General features: G+C 40.3%; 1 protein-coding gene across 2 annotated transcripts in view; it reads right to left on the bottom strand.

Annotated features, from left to right (window-relative positions):
• Window positions 1-4,478: 4,478 nt before the first annotated feature.
• Window positions 4,479-16,123, bottom strand: part of LTA4H (leukotriene A4 hydrolase) — a 30,457-nt gene continuing 18,812 nt past the window's right edge. For both annotated transcript variants that reach the window (XM_074941870.1, XM_074941871.1), the window contains 13 exons: window positions 15,599-15,671; window positions 15,137-15,277; window positions 14,888-14,911; window positions 12,747-12,817; window positions 12,523-12,634; window positions 10,986-11,130; window positions 10,797-10,900; window positions 10,310-10,380; window positions 8,997-9,051; window positions 7,982-8,077; window positions 7,101-7,183; window positions 5,853-5,957; window positions 4,479-5,166 (listed from right to left, as the gene is read on the bottom strand). In XM_074941870.1, the coding sequence (XP_074797971.1) occupies window positions 5,034-5,166; window positions 5,853-5,957; window positions 7,101-7,183; window positions 7,982-8,077; window positions 8,997-9,051; window positions 10,310-10,380; window positions 10,797-10,900; window positions 10,986-11,130; window positions 12,523-12,634; window positions 12,747-12,817; window positions 14,888-14,911; window positions 15,137-15,277; window positions 15,599-15,671 (1,213 nt within the window). In that variant the 3' untranslated portion in view covers window positions 4,479-5,033. The remainder of the gene's footprint in view (window positions 5,167-5,852; window positions 5,958-7,100; window positions 7,184-7,981; window positions 8,078-8,996; window positions 9,052-10,309; window positions 10,381-10,796; window positions 10,901-10,985; window positions 11,131-12,522; window positions 12,635-12,746; window positions 12,818-14,887; window positions 14,912-15,136; window positions 15,278-15,598; window positions 15,672-16,123) is intronic.

The raw sequence follows: 16,123 nt of genomic DNA, 5'->3' as shown, positions 1-16,123 counted from the left end.
TTCAATCCATACTATTTGGCCATTTTCATAAACTGTAAACAAGCAGAAAATATCTTTCGTGGCCTATTGGTGTGCCGTTCTTTCCAAATCCATGTTGAAGAAAACAACCTACAAATGGCAAGATTCATGAGACGTTTACAAAGTATATTATCTTTTTTTCGGGGGTGTGGGGGGGCGCGGCGGAGAGAGGGAAGAGAGAATCCCAGCCCGGGCAGCCCTTGGCTCTGAAATTGTATAAGTGACCCTTCTTACAGAGTCCAGACATCAATGAAATTTTGCCTAAATAAGGAGCTAAACCTTAGGATTTGATGATCATTGCCCACGTATGGCTGGAAATTGTTCCCAGCTTCCCTTTACACGTGTACACTCCGAGTCAGCACAAATTGTTCACGGGAATGAAGATATCACCATACTATCAGATGGGAGAGAGAGCGTGCGCTCGCCTTTCCTCCCTTTGTCATGTCCACATCAATCACTAGAGGGCTCCCCTGCAACTGGAGTTACTATGAACAGGAGGACATACTAGGAATACCCCTAGACCACTGCTGTACTGAGCTTTCTTTGTAGACTCAGGAAACAGGAAGGGATTAAAATACGGTGTAGAAAAATGCCAGCTTGACGAGCACCAAGTAAAACATATACTAGGTATAATGTCTGTTTCAGCATACGAATCTTGGATAGCTTCACCTTTAAAGAGGAAGACACACCCTCTTCATCTTAAATGGTCTCTTGCAACATGTTTACTACTTACGCTAAACAATCTGTTTCACCTTGTATGTAACCCTGACAGTGATTACTTTTCCAGACCTGAAGAACTCTATGTAGCTCAAATGCTTTTCACCAACAGAAACTGCTCCAATAAAATATTACCTCACCTGCCTTGCGTAAGATATACTAACACGTTTACTCTACACTACCTATTGTATCAGTGCTAGCATGAGGAAAGGCAGATTTTTCAGGCCATTAGGAAGCGATTACAAATCACATTTAGACTTGTAGGAATTTGTGGAAGAGAAAAATTTGAAGTCAATTTCCCACTCTCTGTGGAATGTGACTAAATTAAATTCACTTGAAGTTTCCTCCAAGGAAAATCATAAAACCAAACAATTTACAGTGTTCAAAAAAGAGAAAATGTTTTTCACAAATCTGAGAAAATATCCCTCGCTGTTTAGGAAGAAAAATGGGCTAAAAATGGACCCTGTAGAAATCATATGGATCTACTTTCTATACCCATTTTCTAAGTTAAAGAAGGATACAGATATAACATACTTGAGTTTACTAGTTGGAACAACAGTTTCGGCAATTTTCCCAAAGCCAGTGGTGATTCCCTACACAACTGAGATCACTCGAGAGAGAGAGAGAGAGAGAGGCTTTTCCACCTTAGACAGCAATGCAAACAGCAGATATCTGCAGTGAGGTAAGGCAAACTTCTCAAACCAAGGTAGCATTTGTTAGTCACCTTGACTATAACATCTTCAAGTCTTTAGGGTAACATTGGAAAGGTAAGCTTAAGACAGACACCACACTGGTGGAAGCAATGGCTTTGCCAGACCCTGATTCTCTGTGATCCATTTTGACACTCTCCCAATCTGTCCTCTGTTCACAGCAACAGCCCTAAGAGCAGTCTGTTCACATCTGTCCTTTATGGCATTCACATGTCCAGTGTGGTCTGCTTCCCAGTCCTTGTGGCTTCCATGGTCTCTTCCTGATCATCCATCAACAAATGGAACAGGACACACACACGTGAATGTGTCTAGTATCCAACCAGACAGCTACATGTTTCAAACACTTAGTACCTTCCCTTTTACACTCAGTGCACAGCAGTACCAAGTGCATAGGGAAACCAAGGCAGACATAGGGCTAAAAAATAGTAGCAAAATCCTCACTATCACAGAATACCCATATTTTGGGGAGTGGGGTGTGTGTGTGTCTCAGGAATAGAGGAAAGTGTTTCTCCACCCCCCCCCCCCAATAAGTTAACATATACAATGAAAAAGGAAGAATCCTTTTTCAAATGCCATGATCTCAACCCAGGGGTGAAAGTACATTAGAGGACTTACCAGTACGCTGGAGTCCTGAGCAGGGGGCGTGGCCTCAACCAGAAGAGGCGTGGCCTTAAATCCCCAGGCCCTTTACATCTTGATTTAAAAAGAACCAGGGCTCCAGCTGTAGTAGTGGCAGCTGGGAGCCCAGGGCTCTTTAAATCACCCCCAAGCTACCAGCTGCAGAGGCAGCTAGGAACCCCAGAGCTCAGGGGCGATTTAAAGGGCCCAGGGCTCTGCTGCGGTAGCGGCAGCTGGAGCCCTGGGCCCTTTAAATCTCTGAGGAGCCCTGGGGGCTCCCAGCTGCCACCGCTACTCTGGAGCTCTGGCAGAGCTTTAAAGGGCCTGGGGCTCCACTGTGGTAGCAGCTGGCGGAGCCCCGAGCCCTTTAAATCCCCACCTGAGCCCTGCTGCCCGAGACCTGGGGTAGCAGCGGCCAGGCTCCGTCGGTGATTTAAAGGGCCCCAGGGCTCCAGCCGCCGCTACCGCCCTGGCCCTTTAAATCCACTCCAGCGCCCCACCGCTGATACCCCAGGGTTTCGGCAGCAGGGCTCCAGTGGGGATTTAAAGGCCCAGGGCAGTACCGGTGGCTGGAGCTCCGGGGCCCTTTAAATCCTCGCCAGAGCCCCGCCGCCACCCCAGGGCTTGGGCAGCAGGGCTCAGGCAGCGATTTAAAGGACCGCAGGGAAGTAGTGGGGGCTGGAGCTCCAGCACCCTTTAAATCCCTGCCACTGCTGCTACCCCAGGGCTCGGGCAGCAGGGCTGACAGGGATTTAAAGGGCCCCGGGGGAGGGGCGGGGAGTGGAGGGTAGCAGCAGCAGCAGCTGGAGCTCCGGGGCCCTTTAAATCCCCACCTGAGCCCTGCTGCCCAAGCCCTGGGGCAGCGGCGGCGGCGGTTTAAAGGGTCAGGGCAGTAGCGAGGGCTGGAGCTCCAGGGCCTTTAAATCCCCGCCGCAGCTACCCCAGGGCTTTAAATTGCGGTCTGGGAAAGCCGATCCCAGTACGGCGCACTGGCTCTTACCAGTATGCCATACCAGGGCGTACCTGCTTACTTTCACCTCTGTCTCAACCAGACATTAATATTCTACGCTGAGGAATAAGATGGGAAAAGGTGGCTTAACCCTGGTCTACCGGGGGGTGGGAGGGGTGTGAAGGAAATCGATCTACATTACAAAACTTCAGCTACATGAATGACGTACTTAGATTGACTTACCTTGGTGTCTTCACCGCAGTGAGTCGATTGCTGCCGCTCCTGTCGACTCTGCCTGCACCTCTCGCAGCGCTGAAGTACAGGAGTCAAGGGGAGACTGCTTGGGGGTCAATTTATTGCATCTAGACTAGATGCAATAAAATCGATCCCCGCTGGATCGATCGCTGCCTGCCAATCCAGGGGGTAGTGAAGACATACCCTCAGTAAAGATTTATCCACAGAAAACTGTAATGATTTAGTGCAGCTCCCTCAGAAGGAATCACTTTCCGTTTGAGAGCTTTCTATCAAGTTAATGCAACAGTTTCTAACTAGAACTTGAATAGATTATCAGGAACAGTCAACACGGATTCACCAAGATAAAGTCATGCCTGAACAACCCGATTGCCTTCTATGATGAGATAACTGGCTCTGTGGACATGATATACCTTGACTTTAGCAAAGCTTTTGATACAGTGTCCCACGGTATTCTTGCCAGCAAGTTAAAGTAGTATGGATTGGATGAATGGACTATAAGCACTGTTCCCTCTAAGCTGTGCGCATGCACACAGATCCTAAACCCTGCGCACATGGCAAAACACCACACGCACAAAAATTTGCACAGAGGAAATTTTTTGCACACAGCCTTCAAAAATTAGAGGGAACATTGACTATAAGGTGGATAGAAATCTGGCCAGACTGTCAGGCTCAACGGGTAGTGATCAATGGGTTGATGGCAAGTTGGAAGCCGGTATCAAATCGAGTGCCCCTAGATCTCATCCACTGAAACTTAAGACCATTCCTCCTTGTTCTGTGATCTGCCACCACTGAGAACAGCCAAGCTCCATCCTCTTTGGAACCTCCCCGTGAGGTAGTTGAAGGCTGCTATCAGACAGCCCCTGAGCCAGCCAGGTAAAGTCAAGGGGCTACTCATGTGCTTAAATGCCTGACTGATTAAGGGCCCATATCAGGACTGTTTACATAAAAATACAGTGAGCCAACAGAACACAGGACAAAGCCTGAAAGTTTAGTACTGAAATTTCAGCTTGAAATATTGTGATTCAGTTTGACAATCAGCTCCAGCTGTTACATACAGTATGTTCTGTAACTCATGTCATACTTTAACTCATGTTAACAAAACCATCAAAAATCAGGGTTGGAAGGAGAAACAAAATTGTTCAGATACTAAAGTAATGTAGGCCACACAAGTAAAAACAAACAGTTTTTATACAAACATGATTTTTCAGTTCCAAGCGCATTCAACTTTTCTTCCAGGTTTATTGTAGAAATCAGAATATTTGAAGTCAGCAAGGAAAAGCTATTTATTATGACATTTTTATTTTTTACTTTCTACACTTGTTGATTGTACAAGACCAGACAAGTTAGCTGTTTTATTTAACTATTTGGGGAACAAAAATCTTTTAAAGACTCAGGACTTCAACTGTGCGTTGCTGTATGAAAGCTTGTACGAAAAAAAGATTTGACTTCGTTCAAAATTTGTAAAAAAGTCCACACGATTGATAAACACAAATGCATCTCAGAAAAGTCATCTTTTCCTTTAAGTACTTTATAATTTGTTTGTACTAGAGCCATTCATTCATCTCTCAAAGGATTTATCAGTTTTCCAAAATTTCATTCCATGTACAAGACTGAAGTTGTTAAACTTCATCTTGAAGATCCGTTTAAGCCAAATTATTGCCACAGTAGCAGAACACGAAGTCAGACAGATAATCAAGCATGCATGTTAGCATAATGTGCAGAGTTACAGTTCTGTTTTAGTAATTTGCCATAACTTTTTAAAGAAATTAAGCAGTCTGTCCTTGACCCACTTTCAAGTCTTTGGCCACCAGCATTGCAGCCACTGGGTGCATGCGCGCTCTGTGCTGCATGAACGAGCTGACAACTTGATCACGAGACTTCTCAAAGTTGTAGAGGTCCCTGCAAAAAATTCCATAATATAAGTACAAATAAGAAACTAGTCTAAATACAGATTTTCACCTAAAAGTTTTATTCTTACTTTGAAGATTTTATATTAAGATTATCCTTCATACCAGGGGTCGGCAACCTTTCAGAAGCGGTGCGCCGAGTCTTCATTTATTCACTCTAATTTAAGGTTTCGCGTGCCAGTAATACATTTACGTTTTTAGAAGGTCTCTTTCTATAAGTCTTTATTACATAACAAACTATTGTTGTATGTAAAGTAAATAAGGTTTTTAAAACGTTTAAGAAGCTTCATTTAAAATTAAATTAAAATGCAGAGCCCCCCGGACCGGTGGCAAGGACCTGGGCAGTGTGAGTGCCACTGAAAATCAGCTAACGTGCCGCCTTTGGCACGGGTGCCATAGGTTGCCTACCCCTGCTTTACATAATGGTTTTCCACCCTGCAATTTAAGTTTGCTCGGTTTTTATGTTAAAAATATTAATAAAATATAAGAACTTCAATTTATCCTGCAAACGTAGAGATATTCATGTTCAAAGTGCTCTGGAAGTTCTACAGTGAGTCACTTCCTGCTCTAGTTCAAAAACGAATTAATTCAAAGGAGTCCTATGGCCTGTGTTATACAGGAGTGTCCACAATTATTAAAAAAAGAAGTGCATTTTTAAGTTCTGTAGGTAAGTCTTACTTAAACAAGGGACGAGTAAACTTCATCCTGCCTTGTTCTGTAGCCATTTTTAGAGCCAGAGGAATGGCTTCTTCCCACTTGGCTTGGATGCAGATGCGTAACCATCTGAAAAAATGTAGTTAAACATGAATTTCTCCTCCAAGTTCGTTGCTGGTTTTTGTTTGTAGTAGTTTTCAAATTTGTGATCTTCCACTAATATCTAGTATCGTGTTCCCTAACTTCACCCTAAGAATGAAGAGGTCATGCTACCAAACATGCAACATGACATTCAGATACTAAGTACTTTAAGTTCATAATGAGGTTGAACTGGGTCTCTGGGTTTCCCCACACTGACTTTTGCAATTATTTCTCTTATAATGATGTATATATTTGTTTTATGATAAATGCCCAAAGGCACTGATTAGGGCCCTGTTGATCAGGGTGCTGTATATTTGGGGGAAGTCATTACATAGCAGTAAGCATCTATTTGCACAAGCTCATCTATTTTGTTATAAATACAAAAATAAAGCAAAAGTAACAGAACTCAACATTATATGAACTGGGAACTACATTCTAAACTTAAACAATATAGGTTTGTCAATGGTAAATAGCAAAGGATTACTGTACACTGAGACAAGACACAAAATCCCTAACCAATAAAACACTTTGTGGCAAGTTTATTACAATGGCAAACTGGGCATGTTTGCCAGTTTTTAAAAGTTATAATATAATACCTCCCAATATAAATATTCTTTTAGAGTTCCAACAACATAATTTGGGGTTCAGACATGTTTTAAGGGTGTATAAATATGAGATACAAAGGAATTTACAGTGATAGGTATAAACTAGAATTAATGGGAGGAAAGGAATATTTTCCTCTGATGCTTTTCCTAAATTTCCATTTAAGTTTTAATAATTGTTTACTTTAAAGAGAGCATAAACCCTGTGGGGAAAGCCAGATCTAAAGTTAAGTGGACAAAGCCTTAGGACTTTTACTACAGGGTACAATCATACTGGCAAGGGAATAGACTAGATGACCTAGGTGTTATCGTTAATTTCGGATGCTCAGACTGGAATACATTTTCCCATTTCATCATTAATTCGTACACAGAAACACTGCACAAGTAAAAATTACATTTATCAGAGGTCATTACTATTCATGCGTGTCCTATTACATTTCTGTAGAATGGAACTTCTCAGATTGATAAGGGAAAATACTATCTTATACACAAACACTTTTCATGAAGCAATTTCCATACTATTACTAACCTGAATCTTATTTCAGAATTGTTTACAGCATTGAAGTTATAAACTTCCTGCATTTGCTTTACGTGTGACACAGGAAGTGGTGCCTAAAAAAAAGTTGCAAAATTAGAAGAATGAGTAAGAGGTATATTTCAACCGATGTTCTCTGAGAGGAGGCAAAACCTAGAAAGACAACTTTCACTACAAGGGAGAGAATATTTAACAAAAAACTGATGGCTACGGGTAAGTGCTTGCATATTTCCTCCCTTTGCTCCACTCCACCTAACTAAGGAAGGGGGAAACAGATAATATGATAGTTACTAAGGCTTTGTCTAAACTAGCACTTTTGTTGGCAAAACTTTTGTCGGTTGGGGGGTGAAAAATAATCACACCCCTGACCAACATAAGGTTCACTGACAAAAGTGCTGGAGTGGACAGTGCTATGTCAGTAGGAGACGCTCTCACTGCTCGCTGGGGGGTGATTTAAAATATAGAGCGGATACACAGGAGACCAAGTTCCGTAGTATAGACACAGCTTAAGTCTGTGAAACTTTAGTACAGCCCCAGTATCACTGAAGCACTCCAAACTGGTTACAATTTTATTTAAAGCTTAGTCACACAATACATAAAAGCTAAAATTCAAACAAACCCAACCACTTCTCAAATTTTGTTTATACCTCCTTGACTGAAAGTCTCTGGATGTTACTCATCAGGTGAATAATTAAGAAAGAATGGGTTTTGGAGACCTCTTACTGGCTGTCCCAAAGAACAGCAAATGATTTTAAGTAGGATGAATAAGGATCTTCAGAAGTGTGGGCAAGGTATGAGCTCCCTGGTTTTACAAAATAGATTTGTGCCTTTGCTTGCATTCTTAGGAGATCAAACTACTCCTAGCCTGCACTTACGTCCAGTAGTAACAGTGCCAGAAACTCAATCAACTGATGGGATGACAAATCCTTTATATCTGCTGAGCTGAATGAGCACAAATCGCTTTCTTTGGCCTAAACAAGCAAATAAAAAACAAATAGTTTATAATTGGCTTTTTCAGCAAAGACATCATCTGTCTGCTTTTTTTTTAAATGGACACCTGCATTTAATTTCAAGCTACTTTATGTAAAAATACTGCTGTTAGGGTTTAAGTTCCACAGTTACAGAAAACAAAAAAGAATCCAAAAATGGGAAAGCCGTGGGGCTTGTTGAGTGGTTTTTTGTTTTCACCATTTTCTATTAAAGATAATGAAATAAAAAGTGCAAAGTAAGTTTAAGAGATTCTTATTAAAAAAATATCAAAAGTTGAGTACAACAATTGCAATGTGTACTTTTTCATAAAAAGGATCTTTGACAAGAGGAGAATTAGGGTGAAGCAAATGCGCAGTAGGGCCAAAACACACAAAATTGACAAAAATAAGGATGCTACACTCATTGGCAAAACTGAAAACACATTACTACAAATGAGCAATGATTTGTTGTAATTGGCTTTGCTTAATTTTACCAAGGAGTACATACTGCCTGATTTATAAAAGATGGGGCAGTGTTAGTATGAGGATATAATCAGTAATGGAGACTTACTTCCATATCTGTGCCTATCAAAAAGTTTTGAAATTGCACTCCTAAGGCATAGGGTAAACTATGCACAATGGGATTCTCAATTTACACATTATCCGCATGCACTAGATAGTTAGCGGTGTAAGTACTTAGTTTACAGGTACAATGCAGTTTCTCGTTTCAAGAAGTTGCAGCACCTCTACAGACTCTTTTTGAAAGTTTAGCCGATGAAATAATGCAAAAATTCATGGCAGCATTTCCTTCACCAGACACATACTTTCTTTGATGTGAGCCCTTCTCTTATTATACAGAACTAAGAACTAGTTTGTCATAGTTAAAATATCTGTAAGACGTCTGCAGAATTCTTTAACTCACTTTGCTCCATCTTTGGCTCAAGGCAACACAAGCATTTGATAGTGTCATATCATATCTAAAAAAAGATTGAAAAACAAAGGATTATATTTTAGAAATGTGAATAACTCCAAGTGCTTTTGATGGGCATTGTAGCACAGGCTGTGTAAACGTGGCAAGATGGCCTATAATTGGGCTCGGAAGGATTAGATTTTTATCGGTAAGTGTTGGTAAACAAATTTCGCCATACACGAACAAACCAAATGGAAATACATTTCCATCAGTAACTGAAACTTACAGATAGGCAAAGTAAGCAAAATGATGTTTGAGAACTTATTAGAGTCAAAACTAGTGATTTAAATTTTGGAATGCGGCTTGTTACAAATAGACTAGGAAATTAATAGTATGATATGACTTGTTGATTTAAGAATATTTTATTTTGACATGTGATTTTGACAATTTGCATTTAACAGTTTATAAGGCTTTAACTTTTTGAATCTCAAAGTGTCACTAAATAACTGTCTGATTCCTCCCATAATTTACTACAATTGTGAAAATATAAACCAACAAAAATTGGAAAAAATGCTTAAAAACCCTCAATTTTCCACAGCTGTGAAAATTTAAAAATCAATAAAAATCTAAGAACAAAATCAATATTGTCTGTTGAAGTTATAATAAAATTAAAATTCTGCCAAGCCTATTTATAACATAGGTGTGCGCCTCACACGGCAATGCAATATGTGGAAAATCTTCTACAATGAGAATCACCACAAATGTATTTCCATGCTCTCCTTTTTCACAGTAATTCCACTCTTCATGGTATTTGTGACCTCTGTTGTGAATATTTCTATTGCTCATTGATAGCCCCATGCACTACTGACCACAGATGGAGCAATATCTTTTAGTCAACCTCAGAATGTAAACACATTCAGAAGTTGTACACTCTCCAGCTGGTTGGACAGCATGAAGAGGGGGGCGGGGGGAAAGAGGGATGTTTCTTGCAGAGATTTCCACGGGGCGGGGGGAAGAGGAGGGGAAAAAAAATCACACTTTGAAATTTTTCCATTTTCTGTGGCAATTTTCCAAACAAAAACGACATGCCTTTTCTCCAACATTTCTCAGTTTCGAAAAGTATCAGAATCATATCCCCCCACACCCCCAAGATAAACAAACACATGCACGCACCACACAAAAAGACTTCCAAATATTTTCAGAAAATAAGGTTTTGTAGAAGTTTTCTGACCAGCTCTAGTACAAGTTTTTCAAATAGTTAATTGATGTTTGGGAAGAACGCAAAAATTTTAGGCAAGAAAGACAAGAGAAGAAAGCACAATTACATTGGTTTTACTGGTGGCATGCCAGGGGTGTGCATCCATGCATTCCAGTCAACTTTGTTGAGAACATCCACCTACAAACAACAGATCTTTATTCAGTTTACCATCTACGCGTTTTTCTCTCTAAAGAGTTTGCAATTTGAAATTTAGTTTAAATCTTTAGATCAAGCTGGTCTTACAAACCAAAACTAAAGTGCTGATTCCTATGTAGTTTACTTCTGAATAACTATTTTGAACACATGCACTGTAACCCAAACCCATGTTTGTAAGATTTTATGCTACATCTTTACATATTCTCTATATAGGAATGAGGGTGAAGAGGCATAAGCGCCATCTCTTTTTTAAAAAGGCAGTAATACTTTATTTATCAGCCTATTTTACTCTGACCATATGGAGTATCTTCAGGTTCCTGAGCTATGCCACAAGTAGAATACATTCTGCCAGTTTCACACAACTATAGGATCTCAAGTAGCCTGAAGCACCATCCAACCTTATCCTTGAAGTAGGAATACAAGAGCTTCTTCCAATCTTCAGTCACAGCACTCTTATAGGCAAACTGCTGAATATAAGCCTTCAAGAAGCCAATGAAGACATCTAAGTTAAAAAAGTATCAATTAATAAAGCCAACGTTTCAAAGTAAAATAAAAATCCTATTTAAAATAGAACTATTAATGCTCACCTGGTCCTCCAAGAAGCTGTTCAAGGTGGAAAAGCAAAGCAAAGCCTTTCTCGTATGGAACAGTAGAATATGCAACATCAGGATCTACTTCATTCAGATTAGGGATCAGATTAGTGAAAGGGTTTGTGTCTCCAAGAGTATTTATCTGTAACAATATTATACACAAATACTCACCCAGAAAGGCTCCACAATTCGCACAGATTTGCAGCCGCCTTATACAGCCATCTTCCATCCAAGACTAAGGATTACCATGCTTTGGTGCACATGGCTCTAGCTCATCCCTCTTGCTGAAGTTCCCGAATTAGTACCCATTACAAGCCCAACTTTTCATCTTAGGGCTGGTCTATGCTACAAAGGCTTTGCCAGTATAGCTATACTGGCAAAGCCCACTAGTGAAGACTCAGCTTATACCAGTTTAAAAAAAAGAGTCCTTTTGCCAATACAGCTAAACCACCTCCCTGAACATCAGATGCTAAACTGGCTGCATCCACTTGAAAGATTTTGCCTGCATAGCTGTGTTAGTTGGGGGTGAGATATTAACGTTCTCAACTGACATAGCTATGCTGGCCTTGTGATCATGCTCCCATGTTTAGTTTGTTCCCATTTGTGCCATTGTTCCCATTAAAGGATGGGTAGCCATGGCAACAGCTTCTTTCCTCCTACAGAAATCATAGACAGTTTATTTAGTCCTTCAAAAGAAAAACAAAAACACAAAAAAACAACAGAAGTTACCACTGACAGGAGGAACAACAAAACTATTAATCCTAAAGGGGTGAGGCATTTCTCTTGGGAGGCACTGGAGGAAGGGGAAAAATAGACAATTTTTAAGAAGTTAAGCCAGAGACAAAGTCTTTTAAAAGGCAAGTACCACAACTGCTTAAATTCTCCTCCTAGAAGCAGAAACTGAGTATCAGGATTCCTGATCTTCAGCACTCAGTTTGGTGCAATGTGGAATACCCGGGCTTTGTTGAGTATTTCAGTTCTCTCTCAGACATTTCAATTGCTTGTATCACACTCCAGAATGTCTGAAGTTTGAGAAGGGTGGTCTTGGCTATGGCTATCACAAAAAGGCAACTTTTAGCTGCTCACTGGTAAGCTACTTGCTTTAAAGGGTTTTTAAAGGCTTATACTTTAAATTGCTAATTGCTTTAAAGGCTTATACTATTGCAGTATTTCCTGTACATTAAGGTTTCACTATTATTCACTAGCTGTTGCAATATTCAAGAGTAGTTTGGGATGAAATTCAGCCTTTCAGAAGATCCTGCAATCTTTAAAAGATCCTTGAGACTTAAGGTCTTTTTGAAAATGTTACCATCATCCGTAATCTAGCAGTGTCATGTTTACATTGAACAATAACTTCTTGTTCATAAACAAACCTGAGAGAACACTGGTACTCCGCTACCAACGCAAAGATTTTCAGGAGCATTACTATTATCGCTTTCTGTTGCGTATTTCAGGGAAACGTTACGACAACTTAATTTTGATGAGTTAAGTTTAAACATACACATACAATAAACTTCTACCAAAACTAGTTTACCGTATTTTGCAACTCTCTCCAACCTCCCAAAGCTTGGAAGTGCCTGAACTGTTCACCAAACAGCCGTCCACCAATTCTACGTTCCAAGTAAACAGTGTGTCCCTCATTTAGCCTAGAGAATTATCAAGAACATTAATTCATGTGAGATGGCAAAACATTTCCTCAGAACTTTTATACGGTAGATAAGAGCCAATTTTTCATAATGCACTCAGTATTACACCTACCAAAAATGCTCCCATGTTTTGTTTGTCACCAAGTTTCCTGTCCAGCTATGAGAGATTTCATGAGCAATAACCTAAAAAACATCAAAAAAAGCCACCCATCCCATGTCAGAAGTAGATTTCATTAGATTACCCCAGAGAATATACTGTCAAATTCAACTGGTGGAGAGAGGGGCAGCAGCAGGAATCACAATGGGCTAACAATTATATATACAAAGCAGATTGCCATTTATTGTAAGTAAGTCTCTGGATATCAGATTCACTCAGGTGTTACAATGTCCCACACCACACACCCTTTGAAAAAGTAGTTTTCAAATTGTAGTCTGTGAACAGAGCCTTCCCTGGTTAGCAGCGCTGATCTGGTTGGTCACACAGTGACGGCTCTTCTTGTTTTAAACTGCTAAGTCACATTAAAAGAAAGATTATTTAAGGTGTTTTAGTGCTTTCCTGATATTGCTTTTTCAGGTATGCAACTGCTGTAGTGCAGGGATGTTATTTCATTACAAATGGGAGGAGATATGATTCATGTGATCATGAATAGGGTGCCGAATCATATGAGATACTAAAAATGTGGTCCACATTGAAAATTTTAGAACTCCTGTTGGAAGGCATTACAATACTTACGTTCATTTAAGGGACTATATTCCTCTACTGGAAAGATTTAATAATTAGATGAATTGACATCCAGACTTCTCTCTCCAGACAAACATTAAAATATAACTAGGACAAGCACTGAAGTACAATTTCCAATTAAAAAATTATGCACAACTTACTGCAACCAGTTTTAGTGGCTCGATACCAGAGAAACAGGTGACCAATAAATACCATTTGCATAAGAGCCTGAAGAATCCCACCTTTTTCTCCAGAATCAATTTAGTTACATTTTTTAGCATGGCTTTGCCAGTGGCTAGGCTATTCCTAACTCCAATATGTGGGATTTATCTAGAACTAAAAACTGCTCCCCTTTAACATTCTTGTGATTAATTATCTATAGCCCTCAGTTCTTACAATGGGCCAGAGACAGAAGCTTTCAAATTTGCTGCCTCATATCTGATTAAACTGTATCAATAGCAGCATACATGCTAGTATGTCCCAGAAGGAAGGCCAACTGAGAACAGTGGCTGGGAGTTCAGTATAGTAGTAATGTAGATTTCTCATAAGATGTAGTGTTATTATGGCTGTGAACTTTCAAAGGCTTTAAATGGCTGAGCTGTAGATTTTATGCAGGAGTTCTCAGGATATATTTTTTCTCAGAGTGCAGCCACCAACTCTTGCTGGTGGCCACTCTCACACTTTCTGAAAATACTTAATTAGTTTTAGGAAAAACACATATGCACATCCAAATCATTATAATTTATTTATAAGTCTGTTGTGAAACGTGATATTAACAAACATACAAGTATCACGTTTCACAGCAGACTTGCTCAGCTCTGCCAAGCCTGGGGACAAATTAAGCCCCGGATGGAAGGCTGGGAGACACACTGGGGAGGTTGGAGGGGGGCTAGAGCCTGAAGCTTCACGACCAGAGCACAAAGCCCCATGGCCAGAGCCTGCTGCCCCCGCCACTCCAGGTCTGAAGGCCAAAGCCTGAGCCCCACCGTCCCTGGGAAGGTGGGGAACTCACCAGCTGCCTGCTCCTTCAGCATTGTGCCCCAGGTGTCTCCAGAAAGGAGCAAGGCCTAACCCCTGCTGGTGGCCCCAGCAAACAAGAACAAGGTTGTGCATCCAGGAGCAACAGGAAATGGGAAGGGCCACTATTTTGAGTACACACGCACACAGTCCAGGAGGCTATGGCCACAAGAAAAGCCCCTGGTGGCTACATTTGAGAAACACTGTTTTAGAGGGTCATTTGTCAATATCGTTAAATGGGAAGGAGATTCCTTCTATAAAGATGGTATTGTTCTGCAAAAATGATAGGGACAAGATTTCCCTGAACCTGAAATTTTTGCAATACAACTTGGTATTAAACGGACCTGCTATGTATTTTTCCATTTTGTAACTAGTTAACAGAAAATAAGTAGGATGTCTAAATGAAGACTTAAGATTTAGAAATTTCTCACATTTTCACTGCTATGAACAATTTAAGATTTAACTTAAAGTTATACGGTATTTGGTTTGAAGACATGAATAAAGTTTATACTTACATTTGACAGTGATCTGTCACCTGCCTAGAAAAGACAAAAATCAAATTACCTTGTTGGTTCAAGTTAAACTCAAAATTCATGCACTATACACATCTGTTTCATGTAAGTTCTATGGCTCTGATAGTCTAAGGATCATTTTATCGTTCTTTAAGGAACATAAGTCCAGAGTTCTATGCACACACCTGGATAGATTTTAGAATAGGTTCTGATGGAAAGCTGAAGAATAAAGTGCATAAGTTTCACACTTACCAATAAAGTAGGTGTCACAAAAGTAAGGCAGGGGTTCTCCATACCTCCATAAGGAAAAGAGGGAGGCAAGACTAGCAAGTCATACTGTCCCCACACATAAGGCCCTGCCAGATCTTCTGCTGTTTTCAACATGGCTTCAGTCTGAAACAAAAGTTAACATTGATTTTTAATGAGATTTGTAATTACAATTAGTAAATACAGGTTCTCAGTATGATCCTTATGATCCACACACAAATCTCTCAGACATCTTAAGTTCCACATGTAGACCAATGGCAAGATTGTGCCTTGTCATTTGTGTAGCAAGATCAGCAGTTATTTGATGTTCCTTTAGAAAAACAGAACACTCTTTGGTGGAAGGGAGGAGAGGGGAAAAAATTAAAATGAGAGCAATTGTAGTATTGGCTGTTTATTTTTAATACTATGTAAAGTGAGTGAATAGTGAGCAAACTCTTTGTAACTAACCTCCGCAAATTCATATGCAGATTTATCGACCAGCTCCTTCTCAGCCCACACCACCGTCCTGGGGCCAATCTGTCTGTAGAAGTACAGATTTCAGTTAGATACTGAAATTGAATTGATGTTCTATGGGAAGCCAGAGCATAGTGGAGGATGGGTTTAATATACGCACAGTAACCCATATTACTGAGGAGAGGTTCTGGAGAAACCTCCGCCACCCTCGTTTCACTGCTATGTTTGAAGGGGGATTGGAAAGGAGAGAAGGAATGACTAATTTAATTTTAGACACACGTCTTTGCTTCTAGACTTAATGTTCTAGTCCACCACAGGAGGACAGGTAGAGAAGAGGTGCAAGTGCAGTTTAAAAAAAAAATGCACAGGAAATAATATTTTTTGGATTGACTATCTAGATGGGGGATAAACTGAAGTTCGTGCTTTTACGGTGTTAATACAGCACCACCACCACCACCACTCTGGGCCTGATTAACATACCTTTGTGCAAATGAGTGATGGGGTTGACGCTAGTATATT

The sequence above is a fragment of the Natator depressus genome, chromosome 1, assembly GCF_965152275.1.
Source record: "Natator depressus isolate rNatDep1 chromosome 1, rNatDep2.hap1, whole genome shotgun sequence".
NCBI lineage: Eukaryota > Metazoa > Chordata > Testudines > Cheloniidae > Natator > Natator depressus.
This window is presented reverse-complemented; position numbering and strand designations above follow the sequence as displayed.